This window comes from Lissotriton vulgaris, chromosome 5, assembly GCF_964263255.1.
Source record: "Lissotriton vulgaris chromosome 5, aLisVul1.2, whole genome shotgun sequence".
Classification (NCBI taxonomy): domain Eukaryota; kingdom Metazoa; phylum Chordata; class Amphibia; order Caudata; family Salamandridae; genus Lissotriton; species Lissotriton vulgaris.
Window position 1 is genome coordinate 734739286 of NC_141693.1, and position 26494 is coordinate 734765779.

At 46.1% G+C, this 26494-nt stretch overlaps 1 protein-coding gene across 2 annotated transcripts in view; it reads right to left on the reverse strand.

Moving 5' to 3' along the window:
• Positions 1-5481: 5481 nt before the first annotated feature.
• ZBTB48 (zinc finger and BTB domain containing 48) overlaps positions 5482-26494 on the reverse strand; it is a 157158-nt gene continuing 136145 nt past the window's right edge. For both annotated transcript variants that reach the window (XM_086922169.1, XM_086922170.1), the window contains 3 exons: positions 22583-22747; positions 7488-7576; positions 5482-5838 (listed from right to left, as the gene is read on the reverse strand). In XM_086922169.1, coding sequence (XP_086778295.1) covers positions 5542-5838; positions 7488-7576; positions 22583-22747 — 551 coding nt within the window. In that variant the 3' untranslated portion in view covers positions 5482-5541. The remainder of the gene's footprint in view (positions 5839-7487; positions 7577-22582; positions 22748-26494) is intronic.

Sequence of the window (26494 nt, forward strand, 5' to 3'; positions counted from 1 at the left end):
CTTTCAAACCTCCCTGCTACAATCCACTATCTCCTGTCTGGGGTGGTGTGACACCTCCCTGTGACAGGAAATCCTTTGTCCAGGCCTTCTCGGCTGAGTTTCGGTCAGCAGCAGGAGGTCAGACTCGTGTCTGTGGCAGAAGCGTCCATTTTGGGATGCTGAGGCTCTTTTAAATATCAATTGCGTTTTAGCAAAGTAACATGTCGTCTTCCTCTAGAGGGGTGGAATGCTATCCCAGTTGACAGGACTGTCGAGGGGATAGTATTCCAAATCGTATGACACCTTACAGGACATGTTTTGATAAAGGCAAACCAAAGTTAACATATAACTGCGATGGATTATAATGCACTTAATAGTATATGGTATGGCATTATCCCGGAACAGCTAAGGGAATTGGTCCCGACAGCTGCAGACAGGCTCAGCTCATGCTAGAGCACCATCTCACATAAAACCAAGCACTCTGCCTCCAGGATTGTTAAGGCCTGCCATAGGAGTGACTTCTATGTGTCCAGATAGGTTTAGATATAGGCATACTATATCTGAGCAAGGGGTGATTACACCACCTTGCCCCAGCTGAGTGATCAGCCAGTTGTGTCAATTTTGGATAGCCAGCCAGGGGTGGCAAAAGATATGCTGCAGCCCCTGGTAGGCCTTGGATGCACCTATGCCCTGGGCACCTATAGTGCACTGTACAGGTGCTGACAAGGTGACCCAAGCCAATTTAGTTATGCACCTAGGGTACATGGAATCCATTTTACAGAGAGAGCAGATAGCCTGGGGCCCTGATTAGCAGGGACCAGGCCAACTAGGTCGAAAACCAGCTAAACACAAGGCATAAAATCAAGGGTAACCATAGTCAGGTATCCACCTTCCTATACGCGCGCTGGACAAGGAGAGAGTGGGAGGAGTGAGCAGCTTGAATGGAGCGTGCACAAAGTGAAGAGCCAATGAAAACAGAAGCTGTGGGTTTGGCGTTGGCGTGCTGGGGTCGTGCTAGGCAGATGAATGCTGCGTGGACAAAAAAGAAAAGTGTTGCGCAAGTTACAGATAAAGTCTGTGGCACAAGTTTTGGTGTTTGCAAACAAATCTAGAGAGAAGAGAGAGAATGGAGGGGGAGAAGAATGGGCAGATGATTAAGCTGTGGTGTGCGTGTTGCCGTGCTTGAAAGGCAGCGGGTGGGACGTGCACGTCTGAGTGCTGGCATGCTGGAGAGGGAGGGGGATGAGGAGCGAGAGGCGCACGCTGGACAGGGAGAGGGTGGGAGGAGTGAGCAGCTTGAATGGAGCGTGCACAAAGTGAAGAGCCAATGAAAACAGAAGCCGTGGGTTTGGCGTTGGCATGCTGGGGTCGTGATAGGCAGATGAATGCTGCGTGGACAAAACAAAAAGAAAAGTGGCGTGCGAGTTACAGAAAAAGTCTGTGGTACAAGTTTTGGTGTTTGCAAACAAATGTAGAGAGAAGAGCGCGAGAGGGAGGGGGGGTGAAGAATGGGCAGCTGAATGGGAGAGAGTCTGTGGTCTGCGTGTTGAGTTTTAAAACAGTATAAAGAAGAGCGCGCATGGGGGGAGGGGGAAGAATGGGCAGCTGAATGGGAGAGAAGCTATGGTCTGCGTGTTGCCGCGCTTGAAAGGCAGGGGGTGGGATGACCGGAAAGAGTGCACGGCTGAATGTTGTCGTGCTACAAAGGAAGGGGGTGGGATGAGCAAGAGGATCGCGCTGGACAGGGAGAGGGTGGGAGGAGTGAGCAGCTTGAATGGAGCGTGCACAAAGTGAAGAGCCAATGAAAGCTCTTGTAAGCTCGTGAAAAAAAAGCCTGTGGGGGAAAAGCGCGTGCTTGTGTTCAAGTGAACGGTTTGAAATCCGCCGATGGTTTGAGAACTTATTATGCCTACTATAATTCTCCCCTATCCATTCCTTGCAGAATGGGATAGGCGAGACCTAAAAACACAAATCTTGCTTCCTACCTTGTGCCTGTAATTTAGGCGCAGACTCTGCCACACAGACATCGACTGGTAAAAGCTATGATAGTCCTCTGACACTGAAATGCTAACGAGTATTGAACTTTCCACTGAAGGTCAGCAGATAGGATGGATATTTTGGAAGGCCATGCCCATGGCAAAACGCATTTGCTTAAGTGCCACATTTTAAAACTTTCATAACAGTGTTCTGCTTTCTGCTTTTTCTTGCGAACTGAAAAGTCATTAAGAAAATTAAAACTAAATTATAGTCACTTTCCATGCCTAAAGGATAATTGCGAAATTCAGGGTATATTTGGGCGTCCGAAGTGGGAGGAAGCATAAGAATGAAGAAGTTTAGACAATCTGTCTTTCACGGGTCATTAAGTGCACCACCCGGCCGAGTGGTGCACTTAATGACCCGTGAAAGACAGATGGCGGCTGCACGCGTGCACGCTCGCGTGAACGCAAGTGCTAGGCCAGCCAAAGTGTGGGGTAGCACTTTGAAAACTCGCCTACTAAATGTCTCAGATCAACGCATGCTCTTGCTCAGCGAGACCTAAAAATGAATAAGGGCTCAGAATCAGGATGTTAAATCCCTAATAGTCACCAGTTGCGGCTGCTGCCAATATGCATTGGCGGGGTAGTAGGGCAGTAGCGGATTTGGCGAGAGGAAGGCTAAATTAAGAAAATAAAATAAACGTACCTGATTCAGCGGCTGCCTCGTGCATTGGTGCTCCTCTGTTCTTATGCTGCTCCCGGCAGTCCCTGTGACCGACTTGCCACCCAATACAGATAATGCTCTCATACTATGAGAGCAACGGCAGGATTGGCCTGCGTGGGCTGGTTTGATGCTCTGCTCAGGCATATGGAGTTCTGTGCCATTTCTCCACCCAACTATAGAATACAGCCGGGTTAGAGAAAGCTAAGTGCGCAGGTCTGTTTGGCCGGCCGAAGACAGCTGGCCAAACAGACATGCGCTCTTAGAAGTGCCTATAAAACTCCATTCCTCCTTCCTCCATGGCCCTGCCCCTCACGACACACACGCTGGCTCAGCCAGCAGCTGAAAAATAAAACAATAATCAAATATAGTTTTCTTTTTTCACATGCTGGCTCTGAGCTAGTACGGCAACGCTCCTCCGCCATTGCGGAGGAGCCGCCGCTGGTAGTCACGTGGTTAATGATAGGACATACTTTGAATGAAAGAAAAATTCATTCATGATGGCAGTGATCAGCGAATGGGAGAAACACTCCAATCTTTCTCGACAATGAATATTTCAAAAGGTTGAGACTCAACAAAAGTCTCAGTCTAGTTAAATGAGGTATGTACTTATGTGGTATGCTGTACACAGCACTACATTTTCTGCAATTGCCCAGTGTAGGAAGGATGTGAGGACTATTTTCTCTATAGCATTTCCTCTAGCAAGACTCAAAAAAGGTTAGTTTCCCACTTTCAACAAATTTTCTAACCGATGACTGGGACTGGCTGCAACTGCGTAGACTTAGATTCTGTACTCTGTGATTTTCATTGATGTAGCTCTCTCAAAACTACTGCACATAAACCATTAATCAGCTATAATGTGAAGTGTTCAACCCGTATGAGCCTTTTTAAAACAATGTGGTTTAAACATGAGTAAGTGTGTCAATGCAAAACCTGAGCAGCAACCTGTTGAAAGCTCTGATCAGTTGATCAGCTAAAGTAAGCTGCACAGGGAGAGTTACTAGTTACAGATCAAGGGAGTCCACAACAAATCCATTACACTTAATTTCTAAACCTAATTTTACTATCACAGGTAACTAGTGTCATTTTAAAAATAGCCCTGCCAAAAACAAAAAAAAAGCTGGACAAGCAGCTCTGGTCGAACTATTTTTCTCCACACACAACAAATTCAGATTTCCCTCTTGGATCAGCATGTGGTCCTGAAGCTGGCCTGCAGCACATGCAAACTTTGGTGCATACAAATGTAATAAAAGACTCAGAATCTACCTGCTCAATTTCACTGCAATCCTTGGTGCACCCAACAATCAGACATGGAATCAGCTGGCTTTGCAGGCAAACCAACATTTCCTCAGAGGATGAATGGGTGCGGCGGGGTCTACCTCAAATAACAAATAGGCAAAAGCTTTTCTGGAATAAGTAAACATAAGTATAGCCCAATACATTCACTGGTAGTATGCTTGGTAGAAAGATGGATGCAAAGCAGAGTAATATTTGAGCAACAGGAGGGAGAGTGCCCTCTACTAGCCTCCGCATGACATGAGTGGCATGGCAGGCAGGACTTGGGTGAGTCCCAACAGCATTGGTATTCCCACTTCTCTCTAGAGACTACACGGAAGGCTGGCTTGTATTCACTTGGACGTTACAGCGGCAGACCGAGACCTTTCTAAGGAGTGCATATGAATTTGTCATTGGAATTCCTAGCTACCTACTAATGAAGCCATCACCAATACACCATCCTTCGGGGATAACAGGAATATTTAAATGACGAATCCGCAGAGCCCAATGGTCAAGAATTTAATCTCTGAGACATAGAAACATCAATGTCAGAGTTGTGCTCGCTAGGGTAGTCGCAGTTAGCCAGAAACCTAAAAAAGTGTTTTACTTGTACATACAACCGGATACCTACCAGCCTATTGTCTTTCCATTTTGTTCTCCAAAACTGGTACAGCATTAAAATCTCTGTTTTGTTAAGATGTAGTTAAACCATTCTCTCGAATGAAAAACCCACACACCACTCTACGGTCTTCCACAAAGCCTTTCAGGATCTTCTTGGAGAAAATATTCAATGTTCCTGAATATAATAAAAGGTTAGGAGGGCTTGCCTTCTCCATGGGGCTCACTACAATTTCTGTTGGAAACCAGAGTAAGGTGGAAATGGGTATTTCTGCTCGAATCAGGAATATATTGGGTGGAAGGTATAACTTCTTCTCTATAGCTTACTCTGTGTATTTTTCGCTAAGTAAAACACAGCGAAAAATGTGTGACGGAACACTGCAGGATTCTTAGTTTTGCAACTCTGATTTGATGACTAAATGTGCTGTTAATGTACATTGCAAGCTGCATAACTGAATGATCCAGGAATGCTGCATCAGTGACATACCAACCCCCCCCCCCCCCCAGCAGTGGCTGTCTTTCACTGGAGGTGTATTACGAGGTCAGTTTCTTTGAAAGGCCAGTAGGACAGGGGCGAAGTCAGTCATATCGTCGTAGCTTGTCAGTCAGCCGCTGCTTGTAGCTTTCCTACACTAGAAAGACATTAGCATTTTCCTTCACAAACAGGAATAGAAAAGCAAGCAAACCCAATAAGCGGGACCGTGACCCGGAAGTTCCATTAATATTTCTTTTATTAATATTTATGTTATTACACCTTCATTTGCATCCTTCTCCTGTAACTGTTGCCTCAGCAAACTTTCCTGAATTTTCATTTTTTAAAGTGACTACAGGGACCTGCCTGAGTTTAAAGATATTTTACTTTTTGGAAGAACGCTGGATTTAGAAAATAAAAACCCTAGGCCATGCCACGCATGAAAACAAAAATAATATATACTTTATTCTACAATTTACACGTGCCTCAGAAATAAGACATTACGTTTCACAGTCATCGGTGATTGAGGTCGCAGACATGAGCGAATGTTCAATGCCATCTGTGTCTGCAAAATGTTCATCCCCGCAGAGGCGGGGTAAGGACAGCCCTTCCTCAAGGGAGCTTGGATTCAGAGACTCCACTATAACTTCTGCAGACCCTACTTCCAGTTCATGAGGGCTCTGCAGACCAATCACCAGCCCCTTCTCCTCCTCAATGATGAGATTGCGCAGCTTCCGTTGCCGGGGGTTGTAGTTTTCCATTCGATTGTGTATCTCCATGTGACGTCTTAAATGCGCCTAAAATGAAAGAAAGACATTCATTTCCTGAGGGATCTGAAATGAAGTCCACAGCAGGATCCTGTTTATTTAACTAGATTACAGAGACCAAAAATCACAACCTGCCTTTCTATACAAAATGCATTATGTAAGCTGCTACACAAGAATACTATAACATCACAAAACAGAAGTATTGGTAAATAAATCGGTCTAGAAGGTTTAGTAGCGCAGCAGCACATTTCTTTAGCCTATTGAAGATGCTAGAACGGACTTTTGGAACTTGATTTTTTAGGTTTGGCTTGACATGGCAGCTGTTATGAGACCTACTGTTATTACTTCTTTAAACGACACAGAATTGGCTTTGGCTCCAGCCACAGGACTCTCTCACCGTATGGTAGTCCAAGTTTAATATATCATTCAGCAACCTGGGTAGCGTTTACGCTTGAAAGTAGGAGCAGTATTTTACATTACAGAAGTAAACTGAATCATATCATGAAATTATTTATTTCACTTATGCACTTTAAACAAAAAGCAGTCGTTTTGGTTTTGCTTTTACAGAGCAGCAGGCATTTTCTAATGTTTAACTGAGATTGAACATGCAAGCAAGACCTATTAGTTGAGTGTATGCGTTACTTCAGGTAATGTAACAGCCCTAGCACATTTCATTTGATTATTTCAAATATAACAAGTGGAGGCACAATGTAAGACACTATACCCTTTAGCTCCAGTTTGATTTAGCAATGCTGGCAGCAATGAAGCAATGGGTCATGAAGGCTGCTGGCCCAGATGAAAAACAAAAAATATAATAGTAAGGATTTTTCAGCAGTATTCAAACAAGGACCATTCAAGTTTTGTATACGTTAAAAGGTATGGACGAGTATAGAACTACACACTAGATTTAAAGAAAAACAATATATATTTACTATATATTCCTTAAGTGTTAAAGGATGTGCACTTTTAAAAAATATATATTTGTTATAAGATATTAAACGTGCAATATCTTTGAACCATCATGGGTTACTATGTTAATAAATTAAAAGTTATTATATACCAAATAATGAAAACCATTTGGAACTTTAATAAATGAATACATAGTTCAAGGTTTTAGTTTTAAACAAAATGTTGTGCATATAAATGTGCTATATTTTTAATATCTTCTCTTGTTTATCTGTCTACTTCTTTATGGCGCTACTGTAGTTAAATTACTTATTGTTTTGGGAACAGCCACAGAGCCTATAATATTATGATTCGAAGATGTTAACAGTGAAGTTCTTTATTTGGTTAATGGCTTTTTGAACTTGACCTCAAGGCCTTACCTTGGAGTAACCCCAGTTTACAGATGTGGAAGCTCTATTGTGAAGTTTGTGCATAACCTGTCAACAGCAATAGTTGGCAACGAAAAAAAAGAATGTAACAAGGCTGGGAGACATGCAGGAGACAGATGTGTTACAAATACAGCTGGACACTAGGGAGCACCTGTAGGAAAACGGTAAAGCTAGACAGGCGTAGCAAACCTTTATTTGTTTTTAAAGGCGGCCCATACAGTTGTCTAGATCTGTGCATCATCGGGGAGATGCTTGCTGAAGCACTCGCTCTTTATCTAAGGCAGCAAGGTAGTATGTTAACACAGAACAAATAAACAAGCTTCACGGTTTGTGGTAGCACTGTACCTGTCGTGTGAACTTGTAACCACATTCAGTGCATTCAAACTTCCTCATCCCTTTGTGTCTTCGTACGTGGACCCGTAATTGTTCAATAGCTAAAACAAAAAGAGCAGAAACACAAGTTTAAGGAGCAATATTTAACAGTTGTTTTACGCATTTAAACCCACATGTAAGCATTCTCTTCAAATATTGGTTTTCCTTAATTATGTGGCTTAGCAAAAAGGAAGAATTTCGTTAACTGAAACATAAGGTTTTGCAGGTATTCCATACCCTTATTAAAAACTCTAGATTAGCCATTAATTGGCACAAGTTGGTTCTATATTTATTAGCGACATGAGCCCAGATGTATAGCTACTCATTGAACTCAGTGTGAGCCCTAAAAGATTTAAATATTTAGACAAATATGTTACAAGGCATATGGATACTTTTCACAAATTCAACTTCTTCAGTGTTCTGGAAAACTTTCAAAGCTGTGTGAAGCACTGGAGAATGCTGCCTTTCTCGCTGCTTCGTATGACCACACTCTATAAGAAGACATTTTTTTTCCAAATGCTTTACCTGATTTAGAGTACACCCTATTGGGTGCCAGACACACTTTTCCTGGAGGATTGAACATTGCACACCTTACTATGGAATCGGAGGCAGATGTGAGAGGAATGAAAGATAAGGAACGGCCGGAGGCCTTAAAATACCAAAGTGATGTGGCCATTAGAGCAGGCTTCAGCCTGAATAACTCAATTTAGTACACAGAATCTACTACACAAGGACTAAACGGAAAATAAATGAGAAGGGTGAGGTCTGACCACTGTTTTGAGTGGCACAAGGCAGACTTGAGATTTGTTTTGATTTTTTTTTAACAATATGGGGGTTATCCAGGTTGGAAAGGTTTTAGGGCATGGTTAGAGAATGTTTGCATTATGTCTTAAGAGCTACCTAGACAAGAGAGGTCAAACTAATTATTCTGCGAATATGGACTGAGGACCCACTCACTGATGACAGTAGGATCATGATCACCGGCATATGATCGCTCGTAGGGTGCTGGAGACATTGTAGGGGAAGTCACATGTTGCTGACCGCAGAATGTTGATATACCGGAATGGACTGGTGCATGCTGACCATAAATATACGAGGGGTTTTCTTAAGAAATATGAGAAAATCTAGGGACAATGGAGATCACAGATGTAGATGTTAAATGTGAGGGGGACGGGTAATAAGATAGTAGTTGTTACTAAATACAATATATGCCGGAAAAGATTAACAATGGTTTCAGATTATCTCCTGAAATAATGATAGGTAACTTTGCTTTATAGTACTCTAAGTGTATAGTATTTTTATGATCTGAAACCTAAACCCCAAGTTTGCTGAAAAGTCAAGTGCTTGATGGATTTTTTTAAAGATTTATAATTTCTTTAAAAACAGTTATTAGTCTCTAAAGGAGACAGCAAGAACCAATTAAACGGTTTGAAGGGAACGTTTTCTGTTCGGCTCTAGAGAGTGCGGTTCCGTACCCTCTGTGGATCACCTTGCAAGATGCTGTTGTTTTTTTCATTTTACCTCAAAGAACAGGAGAATCTTTAAAGTCCACTGAGGATCACCTTGTTTACATGGATTTTGACCATAGTGCTCGACTTGGAGATCGAAGGGGCACGCAACCTACATCCCTTTTTACAGATAGTGGTTACTGCTCTCTCTACCCAGGCTGTGGTGGATTGACTGGTGGGAGCATAAATCTATGTAGGGGTTCCCTACCAGTTCCCCCTTGGTAAGGTCTGTGCAGTCTCCATTACATGGGTACCTTTGGGCACTATCGTGACTGGGAAATGTGTGTTCATTGGGTGAGGATGGACTGGCGAGCCATTGTGTTTGATGCAAATTGAGCTGGTAACTGCTCTGCTACACACTCCATCTCTCCTGTGCCTACCTGACCTTCCAGAAGCTTGGAGAGCTGCAAATGGAATAAGCTCTGCTCTGTCAAGATCCCCTGATCTGGAGGTTAATAGCATTCCTTCATGCACACATTGGTACCAAATAGACAGGGGAGGAGGGCAGCGGGCTCTTCCAATGCAGTGATCACACAGGAACAAGTAACAGACCCCCAGACTGGAGTAGTATGTCAATCAGGTAATGTTTAAACACTTCACTGGCCGATGAGGCCACTTTTAATGTTTCACTCATCTTCTGAAAAGGGCCCCAAACTTGCGTGGTTCAGGAAGCAGGGATCAAGGAGCGAAATCCCTTGGATAGCAATTCTCCCTTCTGGGAATAGTATCTGGGCTTGAGAAGGTGTTTCTCTGTGTGATTTGTGTGCATAAAGGAGTTTGCCAATGTGATGGAAGGAACTGGATTCAGCTCACCAGATGAAGGAATTTGCAACATCTCAGCAGCGAACCAGATATCTACAAGGACCTCTTAGTGAAGGGACTTGGTGGTGGAATGGTCACTACTTGTGTAGCAGTTAATAGAGAGTTCTGCACACTTGTACTGAACACACAAGTCTCTAGCAAACTACGAACTCCTCCCTGCAAGCATGCAGCCCTCCCTCGCAATCTAACTTAATAAACTCTATTTGGTGAGAACTACCTGTCCAATGGCCATGAGTTGATAATGGGAGGGAGTCTACAGTCTAATGGTTAATGGAATCACCTAAATAGGCAACTTCTTTCTAAGCTCAGGTTCAAGCTCTTTTCTATTCACCTTGTGGATACATTCCACAACAAATGATGAGAAAGGGAGGAGAAAGGCAGCATCAGGCGGCTTAAGCCCCCACAAGGTTGTAAATAACCTCTTGGCCAAATCTTGCAGCACTCCAATAGAAGCCTCAAGAACATAATGGCAGAATGTGTGTGGGGTATCCCAATCAGGAGCAATATGTTTCACAGGATGAAACCTTACAGTTAGAGCTGTCGACCTTGAAGCTGGGGATCCTAGTTCGAGTCTTGGCAACGACGCTCAACATCCTGTGATTGTGGGCAAATCACAATCTCCCAGTGCCTAACAAAAATGAATGTGTCCATCTGTAACGAAACTGGTGCTTGTGTAAAGCGCTCTGATACCCAATGTCTCGGGTCTAGTTTGTGCTATATAAAAATGTTAAAAAACAAAATACAAATATATGCCTGGAGGGTGCTACCAACACCACTTTAGCCTGCTGGAGTGTACCCAGGCACCTGATGGAGTTTGGGCTCAGTGAATAATGTAGCAGTGAGTGACATTTTCCCTTTAGCTATGGCGGACACTCCATTAGTGTCAGCTGGTCTGATGAACTGCGAAACTTGGTTCAGTCTAGTTAGAAGTACACTTTAGAAGTTGAAAAGTTTTATAAAGCGCACTAACACCGTACAATTTCTTGGCGCTATGAAATGACAGCAATGAGGGGCAACAGGAGGGTTACTGCAATGGAAATGCTTGGGAGAAAAGATGAGTTTTTAGGGCTTTACGAAAGTCCATATACGTGGGGATGGACCTGATGGAGAAGGGAAGGGCATTCCAGAAGTGGGGGGCAAGGGTGGATTTTAGATACAGGTATTGTAATGTCTCCTGAGCCAGGATCGCATAAGTATTTATCTACTGGCTGAAGTTATGTGGTTGGGTTGATGTGCTAGTACCTGTAACAAAACTATCTCTTATATTGCTTTCTTGTGGCTGATTAATCAATAGAAGAGGCTCAGCAATGTTCCACTCTCCATGGGCCTCCAGTCAGCTATTCACCACAGATAGAATGCTATCAATTCTTAGAAGCATGCGTTTAGCAGGGATACACCTGATCGGTAGCCCAGGGCAATAAGAGTTCCCAGCATTGGTCACTGTCCACCTGTACACACAAGAGTAGGTGGTGACTATGAGCACTGGGTTGAGCTGGCAAAAGTGGTATCCTACTCATAGGTTGCGAGCATATGTCTCCCATTCCAAGATCAGAATTGGGCAAGGATGGACAGGATTGTGCTTGTAAGATGTCCTGGAGCTGCATCCCATATTCTGTCAGATGGAGTTGTAGGAATGCTTTTGGAGCTTTTTGCCTAACACAGGACCCCATGTATTCACAGAAGATTCTAGAACCATTCGGCGGTCATATTCTTCTTGGTAATGAAGTTATCCACTTCCAGGAAGCTTGCATGTTGGAGTTCTCAATCAGTTATGAATAGAATAATCTTGGAGCAAATTATAATTAACTTGGGATAGTTTTCCAAAAACCCAAGTGTGAAGGTCAAGACTAGACCGGAATGTACATCCTCCCTTGAAACTGCTCTTATAAGATTGCCTTCTAAAAGCAGAGAGAAATGGACTTGCTGCTGCGTAAAAAAATTGTCATTTAGACCTGTATCTCAGACAGGACTCTGAGGGTGGCATTAACACCATATTCAATGTCAGGACTGGCGTTTTTCATTTTCCACTCGCAACAAGAGACAATTCTTAAACTTTTTCTCGGCTGGTAGGTGGTTGTGACAGCTGCAGGGTATAGCCATTCTTCACCATTAAACAGACCACATCCACGAAAGAAGGAGGAAGTTAGCCAGAAGTGAACCTCTCTTCTGAAACCGCCCCTACGTGGACCAGCGTCGATATGGTGACGCATCAGCATTGGAGAAGTGAGACCTAGTAGCGTTGATTGGTGCCATCGAAGTCAGAGCCGGATGATCAGGTACTGTAGTCGCAGGTGGGAACCCCAAAGGTCTGTGCACTGGTGCCAACGTGGATCAGACTACAGATCCAGATGGCCTCACAGACGCGTGGATCCAGTCACGGTTCCTCTGGCATCCTTGGGGCTGAGACGCGCACCAGAGGGAGGCAAAGATCCAAAGATAGCATTAATGGAGTGATAATATTCCCTCACTTGGTCCAGAGTCGCCCCGGCTCCAGAGAATACTGGAAGGCCCAGGTAGACTCTCGCTCCGACTCCTCAACCAGAGGATAGGGAAGGGCGTCAGAAACGCTGCACGTATGCAGTGAAGTCGGAGAAGGCTGCAACTTTGACTGCTTATGATGAGACTTACCCTTTGACAACGAGATCGAAGGACGCTTGCGGGAGGGACTACTGGAGCAAGCCCTTTAGTGGCATTTGGAATGAGAAGGTGACCGCGACCGATGTGGAGCCTGCAACAATCGCGCTGCCAAAAGTTTCATGCAGCTTTCCCATAACGCCTTTGTCTGAAGTTGATGACAGGAGTTGCACTCCTCAGTGTCATGGTGTTTGCCAGACACCACATAGAAATACTATCACGGTCTGTGGCCGATATCTGCGGTCCACACAACCCACAGGATTTGAACCCTGAGGACATCCAGAAAAAGCACACTGTTGTGTTGACAAAATGTCAAGATAGACCAAAAAAATGGCCAGAGGCACAGCTCTCTGGATCTGCATTGTAAGCGCTGAAAGGAAGAAACTGACGTCAGGGGAAGGCTTATATGGACTCAGTCAACGTCACATCCGATGGAAGACGTTGCTAATGAGTCACTCGACACACAGAGGTAATACTGTAGAACATTTTCTGGATTCAGTCTGGCGCCGGGGGATAATTCAATGGTAGGGAATCTGCAGCTAGATGTCTCTAACAGATGTGCAGTTTCATTCCACTTAGGCAACACAGTCCAGCCAGGTGTCAAACTGGGGTAATTAAACAACAAGGGGTGGTGATGGACAGAGTTTCTGAATTAAGCAGAATACTCTCACCCAGTCAAGAGATCAGGGCTAGATCCAACACCGTTTTTTAGCTCACTGCACCATCCCAGCTCAGAACCTGGCTATATGCAAATTAGTCTGTTCCTGTCCCAGTGCATGATGGGAACAGGGCAAACCAAACTGCAAAGCCAATTCTTTCACTGGGAAGGAAAAAAGCTTCCGGGGACCGGTTTCTGGCATTTCAGCCGTCGTCGGCCCGGCTTGCTTGAATCCTGATGGTGCAATGAGCAAGGGACTCACGTCTGAGTATACCCTCCACCGTAAGCGTGGAAGGGTATGCTCAGACATGAGTCCCTTGCTCACTGCACCATCAGGATTCAAGCAAGCCGGGCCGAAGACGGCTGTAATGCCAGAAACCGGTCCCCGGAAGCTTGTTTCCTTTCCAGTAAAATAATTGGCTTGGTAGTTTGGTCTGCCCTGTTCCCATGATGCACTGGGCCAGGGACAGACTAATTTGCATGTAGCCAGGTTCTGAGCTGGGATGGTGCAGTGAGCTAAAAATCGGTGATGGATCAAGCCCTGACCTGTTGACTGGGTAGGAGTGTTCTGCTTAATTCAGATACTCTGTCCATCACCACCCCCTTTTCTGAATCGTCAAACTGGGGTAAAACATGCACACAGAGTTTGAATATGTAGTTCCCAACACACCACATATACATCTTATGGGATGGCAAGATTTGTTCTATTTCTCTGGCTCAGCTCGTAACCAGGTTCCAGGCCTATGTCCTGCCTTCAAGGCCAAGGTAATTACTCTGCTCCCCAGCATAGGTAACAAAAACCTCCCCACACAAAAGGAACAGTGATTGATCTAGTTTCAAGGAGAGGAAAGTGTCATGGGGAAAATCTGCATTTGATAATTAGCTGTCATTCTGCACCTGGGCTAGGTCTGCTCAGGTCCATGGAACAAAGGAGGGAGCCCGGACATCAGTAACTAACACACAAGGGGCTCCCCTGTGAAGTTTAGATGGGAAGGGATGCAGTAGTGAGGTCAGCTGGGCGTGGAACTGAGGCCCACCGAGGAGCTCTGTTCAGAGAAAACGTTTGGCGCCATTTTGGATGGTCCCAGAATGCCGGAGGGTTGGTGAAAAGGAGTGAAGGGGTGATGTGGCATCCTAAGATTGGCCAGGGAGGCCTGGCATCTAGACCTTTCCACCCTACCTAAAAACCCACGAAAACGAGAGATAGAGAGAAGTTGATCATAGACATGGGAGTAATGACAGGAGATGAATGGCCAGCTTGAAGGAAGAGCCACTTAATACCCTGGAAGACTGGCTTGTGAAAGCGGACGTCGAGGACTAAAAAGGGTCTCTCAATGGCCAGTGCGTGGCTCCCTTATGCCTCCAGTTGGGGGAATACCTGCCCCCCCTCACATGCTCTGCAAGACAGCCAGGAGGCTATGGGGCCTAGGAGTACCGGCAGAAGGGTGATTTGCTGGCAGGTGTTGGTGCAAGATGCCTCCACCAGCATGAAAGCAGCACCAGGAGCTAAAGGAGAAAGCGGGCACAGGGAGCCAAAAGAAAATTTCCCTGGGAAGTGCGACACTTTAGAGGACAGTGGGCCAGATTAGCATGCTCCTGGTGGCTAGAGCTGGCCATCATGTGCAAAACAAGCTAAAGATCATAAAAACTGGCTTAACAGTCAAAGGTAACAATTTGACCTTTGGCCCCAGAAAAGTACTGCTCTACTTTCACGATTATTCACACCGGGTGGGTCAGGGTCTGGGGCATCTTTATTTATTTTACTATGTGGTGAGAGGGTTGGGTGAGGAGCCCCTGCTCCCGAGATTCTTTTTGCCCTGGGGATCCTATCCTCCAGGGCCTGGCACAACTATTCGTTCTTTCTCTGGAACCCCATCCACCAAGGTAGAGAACAAGTCGATGGGTAGTTGCTGTCGCCATTGTCTGGGGGGGACAGATGCAAACAATGCAGACATGGGAGCAGTAGACAAAACTGCTCCCGCCACAGGAACATAAGAAAATTTGCTCTCATCATAGCAGGAGCAGAAAGCACAATGCCTGATCCAGCACAGGAGCTGCGTGCATGGAGAAAGCAGGGTTCTTGAGACTCATCCCCTCCTGCTCCCAATGACTGCTACTTCTGTGGGTGACCTTTGCGGTATTGGGTACCCATTAAATAAAAGAAAAACACATGGTGCATGAACGCTAAGGAGCGGAGCAAGCTGCTAATATAATATTCATTTCCAGCCTGGAGACGAATTTAAATATTTCTTATGCTTGAAAATGCATTGCGATTATAGGGTGCAGCACCCACCTCAGGTGAAATGTGACATAAGGGTGTCACCAAACATTCTTCCATCTACCTGAATGTATATTTTTGTAACTTAACATGCAGAATTTATTAGTGTATGAGTAATAAAAGTGACCTTACCATAATATTTAGAACAAATCCAACTTCACTATTGAGTTGATTCTTTTTACAACTATTAAAAGTAGCTGTTTAATTATTTTTCTAGCTAGCCCCTTGTAGGAGAGTAGGGTCTGCTATCCTATGGTCACCCCAAATTTTTGCTTTTTGCTTCACTGGTTTATGACTTAATGTGGCTGTGGGCCTGCTAATCAGACCCACAGCCTGCTGTTCTCTCTCTAAATTAATGCCAATGCACTCTAGGTGCATTACGAATTGGAACTGGTTCACCGTATAGCCCCCTGTAACAGTGTACTCCAGGTACCCAGGGCATAGGTGTATCCAAGGCCTACTTGGCCTGGCCTCCATATTTGACACAACTGGCTGATCACTCAGCTGGGGTAAGTTGGTGTAATCACCTCTTACTTAGACATAGTATACCTATATCTAACCTAACTGGACACACGGTAACCTATAAGCCACTCCTATGGAAGGCCTCTGCAATCCTGGAGGCAGAGTGCGTGGTTTCATGTGAGATGGTGCTCTAGCATGAGCTGAGCCTGTCTGCAGCTGTCGGGAACCACTCCCTTAGCTGTTCCGGGATATTGCCATACCATATATTCTTAAGTGCATTATAATCCTCGCAGTTATATGCTAACTTTGGTTTGGCTTTATCAAAACATGTCGAGTAAGGTGTCATACGATTTGGAAAACTATCCCCTCGACAGTTCTGTCGACGGGGATAGCATTCCACCCTTCTAGAGGGACACGACATGTACATAACCTGAACCCCGGTTAAAGTTAAACTCGAGCCTCAGCATCACAAAATGGATGCTGCCACCGCAGACACAAGTCTGACCTCCTGCTGCTGGGAGTCCTTCCAGCGAGGGAGGCTTGGACAAAGGGTTTCCTGCCTTGGGAGGTGCGAGCACCACCCCAGACAGGATTTTGTGTATTGGTTAGGACAGGGCTGAATAGAATCAGACATGCCTGGGGCACACAAGGTGTCCTCGTGCATAAGCCAGTCCAAACCGGTGCTGGGGCTTTCCAGCCCCAGTCCTGGCGCGGAGCTGGACAAAGGGAAGGGGGTAACCGCCTCCCTTCCTAGTCCCACCCAGAGGAGGGACCTAGCAGGTGATCCACCCCTCAGATTGGGAATAAGAGTGGGAGCAGTGCCATAGCACCTCAGATCATCCTGAAATCAACTTGAAACTAAGAAGACGACTGGACTTCGACATTCTGCTGCACAGAAGACTGAAGAGCATCTCCCTTGTGGCCTAGGAGTGGCCACCCTGTGAACACAGGCACCATCCAGCAAATCGACGTCTGCTTTGCCGCCGCCTCCTGCCGGAGCCCGAGCCCAGAGCCCGACGAGACCCAGACTCCCAGACATCTCAGAGCCCGATCCACAGTCCCTGCGAAGAAGAGACCCGTGGAGGCACCGAGAGACGTGGGACCGGACATCTCGAAAGAACCCCGAGAAGCTGACTGCGCAGCACCCAAGGCACCCTCGACGCTGTGCTCCGGGGTTTGAGAAGCCCCACCACCGAGCAGCATTTGCAACGAAGATCAGCCCCCCAGCATCTCCACGATCTGCGTGGGGCCCTTTTGCACTTTGCCACTCGACGCGCCATCCCGGCCACTTGCCACGTGGCTAGCGGCCATCTTGGCGACGAAACCTACAATTTACACTGTGTGTCTAGTTGCTCCAGACTTACCCTCGCTCCTGTAAAAAGGAGCACCCGCTCTGACCTTGATGGTCTGAGTGATAAGCTTTCTTCACTTTCTGCGTGGCTTGCATTACCCAAGGCCTGTTTGCTCCAATCAAGTTGCCGACACCGCCATCAGCTAGAGCCTTCGTGGGACAGCTCGTGATCGACTCCTGGACGTCCTCGACCTCTTCGTGTCCACGTGGCAGCGGAGACAAGCTACACCTCATCGCCTCTTTGCACCCGACATCGCCTGGTTCTATCCTGGTTCCACGGTAGTCACTGGCTAGTGACTTTGAACATTGTCCCCTCTGCTTTCAGGTCTTCACCACTTCAGATCCACCCTTGGATCCACCGGAACTCTTCTCGTCTCGACGCCTGCAGCATCTTCAGCTCCAAGCACCATCGACCTGCGTGACGAAACCCGACACTACTTCGCACCTGTGCACCCGCTTCCTGTGGGTGAGGTAACTCAGCAACACCGGTGTTCCTACACTGGTATACACCTCTAGTGTCTAGGTCTTAAGTTTCATCCTTATAGGTCACTCGGAAGGTTCCTTAAACACTAACTTTGTAATTTTTACGCACCATTGACATTGCATTGGTGTATGCGTCCCCTTTAAGCGCTGCACCCGAGTCCCGCGGGCCTTTCCCGACTTCTTCACTGTTAGTCCCGAACAGCTCCAGCGATTCCCAAGGCCCTAGGCCTACTTCCTTTCAGCTAGGTGGTTCTTATACCACTATTTTAGTATATGGTTCAGGTGGCCCCTAGGGCTCATCCATATTGTGCAACTTTTGTGTATTTAAACTGTGTTTTGTTTTAACGCATTTGCTTCTGTGCTCATTAAGAGTATAGGGGATTTGTATTAAATAATTATATATATATATTTTCAATATATATCTGCGTGGTGTCCTTTCATTTGGTATTCAAGGGGATTGTGTATGGTAAAACAGCTTGCTTCACATGCCTTAACAGAGTTTAGCATAAGACTGCTTTGTCCACGCTACTAGGATAGCTGGTCTATAAGGTTGACTTACAACCAATCATCATAAGGGTTGCTTGGCATGGTACAAGGTGATCACTAGAACTAGTGAGCATCATATACCAGGCCAACTTCTCACACCCCTTTCCCAAGATACTGGATTGGTATTCAATATTGCATCCTAGTTGGTTTTCTCTGGAACAGCCAAACCTGGCATACTGAAAATAGCTTTGAGTTAATTTTCACTGTAAGAACATGTTCAACATTAAACTTAATATTACACTTTTACATGTCCTACTTTTAAATACCATGCCTTTATGAGCAATAAGGTCTACTCAGGGGTGACTAATACATATTAAAAAGTAAGGGTGAAGCCTGTCACAGGGGTTATTTTGACAGGTCGAATTTGCACTTAAAAATGGCACAGCCTGATCGCAATCAATAGAAGGGTGTTCGGCCCTTATGATGACAGACTATTGGTTAATGGGACGGGGCGGTTACAACAGAGTGCTATATACTAATTTTCACAAACTGAACTTAACCGGGCCCGCGGCACGGACGGTCGAGACTTGGCACCGCATCACTAGAAAGTTGGGATGGCATAATCGTTTGACGAAAGCGACTCCCCTATGGGAACCCGATATTCACCTCAGTACATGCTCAGGGTTTGACAAATGGGATACAATTGGAATGTCTATGATCGGAGATATCTGAACTAAGGGGAGGTTGGCCACATTCACAGAACTTCAGGCGAAATACCAATTGGTTTAATCCGAGACAATTAGATACTTGAGGATCAGGCATGCTGTATCTGCTGCTCTGCCGTAGGAGGGCCCCCTCCCTGACTCGTCCCCCTTAGAGGACCGGCTGGTGTTGGATCCAATGGAGCGCAAAGCCATCTAACGCACATATAAGAAGCTAGTTAACAACCGTATAGACCCGATGCAAAAATTAAGAGTGGGCTGGGAAAGAGACCTGGGACGACATGTGACGGGACGAACTGACCTCCCTTCGCAAAGTTGATATTCCCATGCGACTCCTCCAGTTCAAGATACTTCACCGGGTCTATTTCGATGCCACACTATTGTTCAAAATAGGGAGACGCCCTGACCCACTCGGCCTCCGTCATTGCAATCAAGTGGGTACCTTCTATCACATACTATGGGAATGCCCTCAAATTCAGGGATACTGGGGAAAGATTGCCCGCCAGCTTGCGAGAGCGAGTGGCAAGTCCATTAGATATCTCCCAAACTGTGGCTGCTTAATATTTGGGGGGCGACTGACCTATAACACGCCGAACAGACTTGGGCCTCGATGGGCTTTGTCACTGCAAAGCGAAACATTGTGCATAAATGGGGGTGGAGGCAGTCCCGCTCCTAGTTGATTGGGCAGAGGATATGGACACTGTAATGATCGCCAAGAAGTCTGTGTTTAAGAGGCGGGCTTGCCCCAAGAAAAGGGATCAAACATGGGGAAGATGGAACAAATATAGAGGGGGGGGGGACATTTGCATTTCCCAGACGGTGGAACTCCAGTGGAACAGGCGGACATTGTTGGCCCAAGTGACAGCGGAGGTGATGGCTTCTCCCCCTTTGATGTATTGCCTTTGCCATTTCCTAGCTCATGCTACCTATCACACTATGTTCTGGGCACTTTGGGTAGAATTGTCTCTTTTGAGGATCAGATATTGCTGTATTTCTATCTAGGACCCTAATTCGATATTCCCGATTCATGCCCTTATGTGGTTATAACAAATAGTATCCTTATAAAGGCATAAGAATCATATCCATATTTAGTAATAGCCCATGCAGTCCAAAGCACGGCAAGGCTACTCCCATAGACTCCTAGAAAGCACAACGCGTTCTTTAAACAAACCAAGCCTCCAGCAGCCCGGGAATTCCCCCTGCTTTTGTTTTGATTTGCACAAGAACTCCTGGAGTCCAGAAAGAACTGTTAATTCTTAGTGACATCTTATGTCCAACCTTACCTCAAACCCGGCACCTTTCAGGTATAAATATACCAACGTTGCCTTAAGCAAACACACGGTGGTGGGGAGCAGAGAGACGTTCTACTTGTCCGAGAGCCCAGCTGTTGCCAGAGCCGAAGGAAGCCGCCCCTCCCTTTTTGACGCGCTGGAGAAGCTGCCTTTTCTCACGCCTGGAAATCCAGCTCCTGTGTTCTCAAGTCACCCTCGCGGGTTGCTGGGAGATCGAGTCCTGAGAAGCGAGATACAAGACCTTCTTCATTCTATAACCAAGGTACGGAGCTGATTAAAACCGTAGAGAGAATTCTTGATCCCGATACTTGGCAAAAACCTAACTTAACTTAACACTGCAACTTACTTACTCCTTCCCACGTATTAGGCCTAGGTCAGGTACACCGGGGTAGGCGTATCTTAGAAGCACCAGTTGAGTTCGTTAGTCAATGTTTTTATGTATGTATATATTTTATCCATTTTAAAGTATCATATGGCTAAGAAACCATATCAATGCTTTTACAGTATTATTTCATAATACTACTTTTACTGTACGCACTTTACTTTATGATAAGTATTGCAATTGTGGCAATTCATTTCTCTTGCATGAGAAAGAAGACTGCTCAATACATTAACACCTTTTTATTGAAAACGCCAGTCTCTCGATTTCTCTGCACTCTGGTGAAATTAAGCATGCAATATTGACTGAGTGAAATAGCTGTCTATTGTTTTCACACGACTCTAGAGATACACTCTTTATTCTGAGGGAGCAAAGTTGTCATGTTTATGCGGTTGTCAGAAACTAATCCCTTCTTGTCTAAATCAGGACGGTTAACCCTTTCCTGAACATTCGAGAAAGTTTCTAGTGACCTCTGAGCTAGCTGGCAAAAACGAATTAGGTCTAACCTAGTCAGTAGAGACCTAGATGACCTCAGTCCTACGTCTACAATGCTGTTTATGTTATTCCAATGCGCAGAGCCTATTGGGAATATAGGAACTACACTACAATATGGTATGGATGTAAAGCCTGTAATGATTCTCATTGTTTTTATACGTGGATGTTAAAATGATGATATTAGTATTAGAGGGAGAAAGACCTATAGTAACTTTGCACTGCTTGTGCCGGCATCCGGTTTTTGTTGTAAATCAATAAAAAGTTTCACCCAAAAAAAAAATGGCACAGCCAGGCTACGAGTGGCATGCCCGCAGTCATGTTGAAATCGTTGCTGTCATGGGTGGCACAATTGGTCCTGCAGTCCACTTGTGACATTTAAATTACAAGGCATGGGTACTCCTTGGCACCGTATATTAGGGACTTCTAACAAAGTTAGATATGACAATAGGAGTATACCAATTTTACCAAGTTGAAAGGACGAGCACAAGCAGTCTACCAATGGATAGCAGGGGTAAAGTGTGCATAGTTCTATAGCCAGCAAAAACACGGTTCAGCAAAGAGTTCTGGGTGTCCCTACAGAAATGGAAAATTTTCCAACACCCGGTATATATGATTTGAGCTTGAATAAAGTAAAACTATTTATGTAAATTAGCTAAATTACTTAATTTACGCCATTTTCCAGATTTGGAAATAATTCATCCAGCAGTGGGGGAAGTCGATGCCAAGGTATTTTCTACATGCTGCAGATATATATACAAATATGTCATGTGGAAAATACCTTGGCATCTACTTTCTCTGCAGCAGGATGAATTATCTCCAAATCTGCAATAATGCGCAAATGAAGTAATTTAGCTAATAAACATAAATGGTTTTAATGTATTCAATATGGCAGGGAGAGAGATAGATAGATAGATAGATCAGGGGACATGTTATAAGAGCCCATATTAGTAGCGGATTTGCAAGTGATCAATGTCTTCACTAAGGACTTGAAACTGAAATCTTTACTATTCACATGCATCTCTAATGATGAAAAAACCTAGATTTTTCTTGGCTCTCGCAGCACAGAGACTGTATGAAGGCTCAATGAAGATGCTGCTGTGAGAAACAGAACCCAGGGGCTACTCAAATGCTGACCTGCTTGAATGTAAGGATGTTCCGAAAACCCAGCCATTATTTCTCGTCACTCCATATTTTAGAACTAGAAATCCTGACACTGAAGGAGAAGAACTTTTAAGGCGAGTCAAAACAGCTCACCTTTGCTCTGATGAATGGTAGTGTTTATGACTTCCACCTCCAGATCGGCACCAACCTCAAAAAATGTTTGCCACACTCTTTGCACAGTTAAATGTCTCATGCAGGAGCAAAACCTTATCTTAATGCCAGGATGAATAGTGGCAATGAGCAACATGACAAATGATGAACATGCATAATACTGGTTTATATGATCCACTCACCCATATGTAATAGGTGATAGATGGCCAGTGTGAGTGCACTTTACCTTTGAAGGTTTTCCCGCATATCTGACAAAAGTGTGGTCTTCCTTCCTGGTGTCTACTTGCAACGTGTCGCTGAAGAGGGCCCTTCTCTGTAAACCGCTGATCGCAAAATTCGCAGCTGAATGGACGCTCCCCAGTGTGAGTTCGATTGTGTTTATCTAAACTCGCTGTAAAACAAATTAAAAAATAGAGTGTGTCTAGGGAAATTTCACTTTCCATAAAATCCTTAAAGGAGAGGGAGGCATCTACTTTATTTTCATTTTCCATTGATTGCTTTCTTTGCTGGTGAATCTAGCCTGACATATTTCGAAAATAGAATAGAATTTGCTTAAAACTACTTAAACTTTGCTTTCCGGGGAACATACCACAGATCCATATCCGTTCTCCTACAGTACTAATGGAATTAAAGTTGAGAAAATAGCATGTTAGGACCAAATCCAACAGTGAATACAAAATAGGTCTGTCTCAGGATGGCAACAATAGAGTAATTCACCAAAGATGAACCTATGTCTATTAAGCTCGGGTTGAAAAGGGGCGGGCTATCCTTCTAGTCTTGCACATGGAGATGTACCTCACAAATGGCAACGGTGTTTAATGGCATACTAGAGTTCATACTTTCCTATGTTGATCTTAAGTACGAGTTACTTACCTTCGGTAACTTTGCATCTGGTAGCGACTATTCCAGCCGCAGATTCCTTCACGTAGAATTATCAGACTGGATCCGGAAACTTTTGCCACAGCATCCCTGTGCGCCGGCGGCAGGGCAGCATCGTGCAACTTCCCCCAGGTGTCGTCCGCATACGTGATGTTAGCGAGGTCACATAAGCCCCACCCCAGCGCGCCTACGTCAGTTTTCTTCTGAGAACTTTTCCACACCACAATACGGCGCCACCAGACAAAAAACTGTCGGAGCATGGGAACAGTGTGAAAAAGAGTAGAAAAAGGACACCCTAAGGAACAGTGCAACACTGCGGTGTCCAAAAGTGGGAGCAGAAGAAGGAACAGAGCAGAGCCCTGAGCAGCCACCCTGCCAGTACATAGACAGCCTCTCCGCTCCCCTGGAGGCAAGGAACCTGCGTAAAAAGCCCTGACACATGTAGCAGGCCTACAACCCCCATTCAGAAACAAGAAAGGGGAGCCAATCCCAAAACAGACAGGAACAACCAACCTCCAAGCCACCCCAGCAGAGAGGGCAACCACCCCCCCAAGGAACAAGGGTGAGGCACGATCAGATGACCCCAACTCAGAGGATAGCATAGGGGCCAGGCCCCCCAGCAGCAAGAGGAATGGAAAGGAAGAGAAGGCAAGATTGAAGGCAAACTTTCCCAACCCAGAGCAGCCAGAGCACCAGGGCACAGGAGCGTCGTAACCCCATACACCAAAGAACCAAGAGGAGGACAGAACAGCAACAAGACGGAGCCACGGTCAAGAGCAAAAGAAAGCACTTGCAGGAGACACAGCCCTCCACCGGGATGCGAGCTCATTGATCTTCCGTTTGATGGCAGCCTCTTGTTCCATGCCCCGGCTGACTCCACCATCCAAAGGTTCTTGGCTCCTCCTCTTCCTCCTCCTCCTCCTCATCATCCTCATTGGACTGGTTCTGGGCCTGCTTAGGCCACTTATTCTGGCTGTGGAGTGGGTTTTCTGGCCATTGAGTCCTCCTTGGGACTTTGGCATTGTTGGCTGCTGGACAGCAACTCCATCCGGCGCCGAAGGAGACAGGGCTCATCTAAGTCCCACGCGCCGGGTACTAGAGCGGGCCGGATCCGAAGTGGACAGCGGGCGTCGCCGAAACGGAGCCGACTCTACCTCCACCGAGGCAGCCCCCTGCAAGGAGGAACGAGAGGGACCAGAGGGGTGACATGAAGCCCTCCGCCAGCCTCGGCCCAGCATGTGACGGAGGGGGCCGGCGAACCATACGGCGCCGACAGGGCCAACTCAACCTCTGACTCGCCCTCCGACGAGGCAGCCGCCTGCGTGAAGGGACGAGAAAGGCCCGGAGAAAGCGAGGGGTCCCCGCCCAGCCTCGACCCAGAGCGGAACGATGGGGGTCCACCGACCCCTGTGAAGCCGCCCGATGTAACAGTGCCAGCGCAGTAGTGGTGTCACCTCGGCCTTAGACAGGACCACGTTGTCAAAGGACCAAGAGGGTCTCGGGATGCGACCCGAGCCCCGGTGACCTCCCGAGACACCACAGGGACTCCCGCTGGAGTTTGCGGCGAGGCAGAGGCGCTGTGATCTGAACGAGGCACCCCCGAGGGGCCGCACCCCAACAGCACCACATCCTCCAAACCTGGATCCGTACCACCGGCTGCGCCACAGAGGTCTCCGCGCAAGGCAAGGGATCCGTTGATGCCCCAGGAGGGGAAGGAGGAGGAGACGCCAGCGAGGCCTGCAAAGCCGCCGTGTATGTCTCCATCTGGACTCTCAACACCCCATCACTGGGAAACGGTGGATAGGACGACACGCGGGCCGCATTACCCGCGGAGAGTCCACGCCCCCGGCAGGCCGAACACCAACCCCCGGGGACACACTGTGACACTTACCCACTGGGGCGACGCTCTAGTGACATCGGAGAAGGGCGAGGACGACGACCACCGCCGTATATGAAGTCGTCTGCCAAGGCGGACCGAGGGGAGAAGGTTGACCTGGAGAGACGCCCCGAGAGCAGTTTCATCCGGCGCTCCTGCCGCAACTTCAACTGTTGGCACGCCTCACAATCAGTAGTGCTGTGATCCTCCCCTAAACACCACATACAAATGAGGTGAGGGTCCATCGCTGACATAAGACGCCCACACGACGTACAAGTCTTGAAGCCCGAAGGCATTCGCACACTGTTTGCCAAAAAAGAGAGACAATGAGGAGGGAAAAAAGGGGCACAAAACAGGCCCGTAGCAAGACCGGATCCGCGTTGCAAGCGGAAAAGGAAAAAACTGACGTAGGTGTGCTGGGGTGGGGCTTATGTGACCTCGCTGACGTCACGTACGTGGACGACGCCTGGGCGGAGTCGCATGATGCCGCCCCCGCCATGCAGGGATGCTGTGGCAAAAGTTTCCGGATCCAGTCTGACACCTGGGGATAATTCTACGTGAAGGAACCTGCGGCTGGTACTGTATCGGATATGAAGTGATATTTTTCATGTATATGTGTTTGGCACTTGAGTGTTGATTACTTGTTACTGTTGGTCATTAATCATATATTCATATATTTGTATTTCAATACTACTTTGAACTGGTCTTGACAACGATTAATGTGAAATGCCAATAAGGAAATGTTTTGACAAAAAAAAAAAAAAAAAAAAAAAAAGAAGAAAAAAAAAAGGGGTGTGACATCAATGATGGTCAGGAAAGTTAAAATCTTGAGCAGAATATTCAATTGCTTTTCATCATCTACCAAATAAACATGAGGACCAACAGCCCATCCAAACAACTGAATGTGCTCCAGAAAGAGGTTATTCCTGCTACTCGACAGAACTGGGCTAGGCAGCTCTCCAGCTGCAGCCTGGCTAGAGTGTTGTAAATGACTCCATTCACAATCCAGTAAGAAACCACAAATTGCAGTGGGTAGGGAACACAGACTACAGATACAACTTGGCTACCATTATCACATCAGGTAAGATTCACACCGCACAACTTCTTGCTCGGGGAATGTTGACTGGCTACTTCAAACCAGTCTCACTCCAGAAGGGTAAACTCACTTTACTGTGCTATGAGAAAGCCAATAAGATTGCCTGGTAGACTAAACATTTGCTCTACATGGGGTAAAACTTCTTCAGTAGCTTTTAAAAAATATATTTCCACTTTGCAAGGCAGCCATCTGGGAGGTCTATGCATACTTATGCTTTCTTTCAGACACTAGTTCAGATGCCTAAATATGGTAGGCCTCCTTCAGCAACCTCTTTATGTGGTCCATTA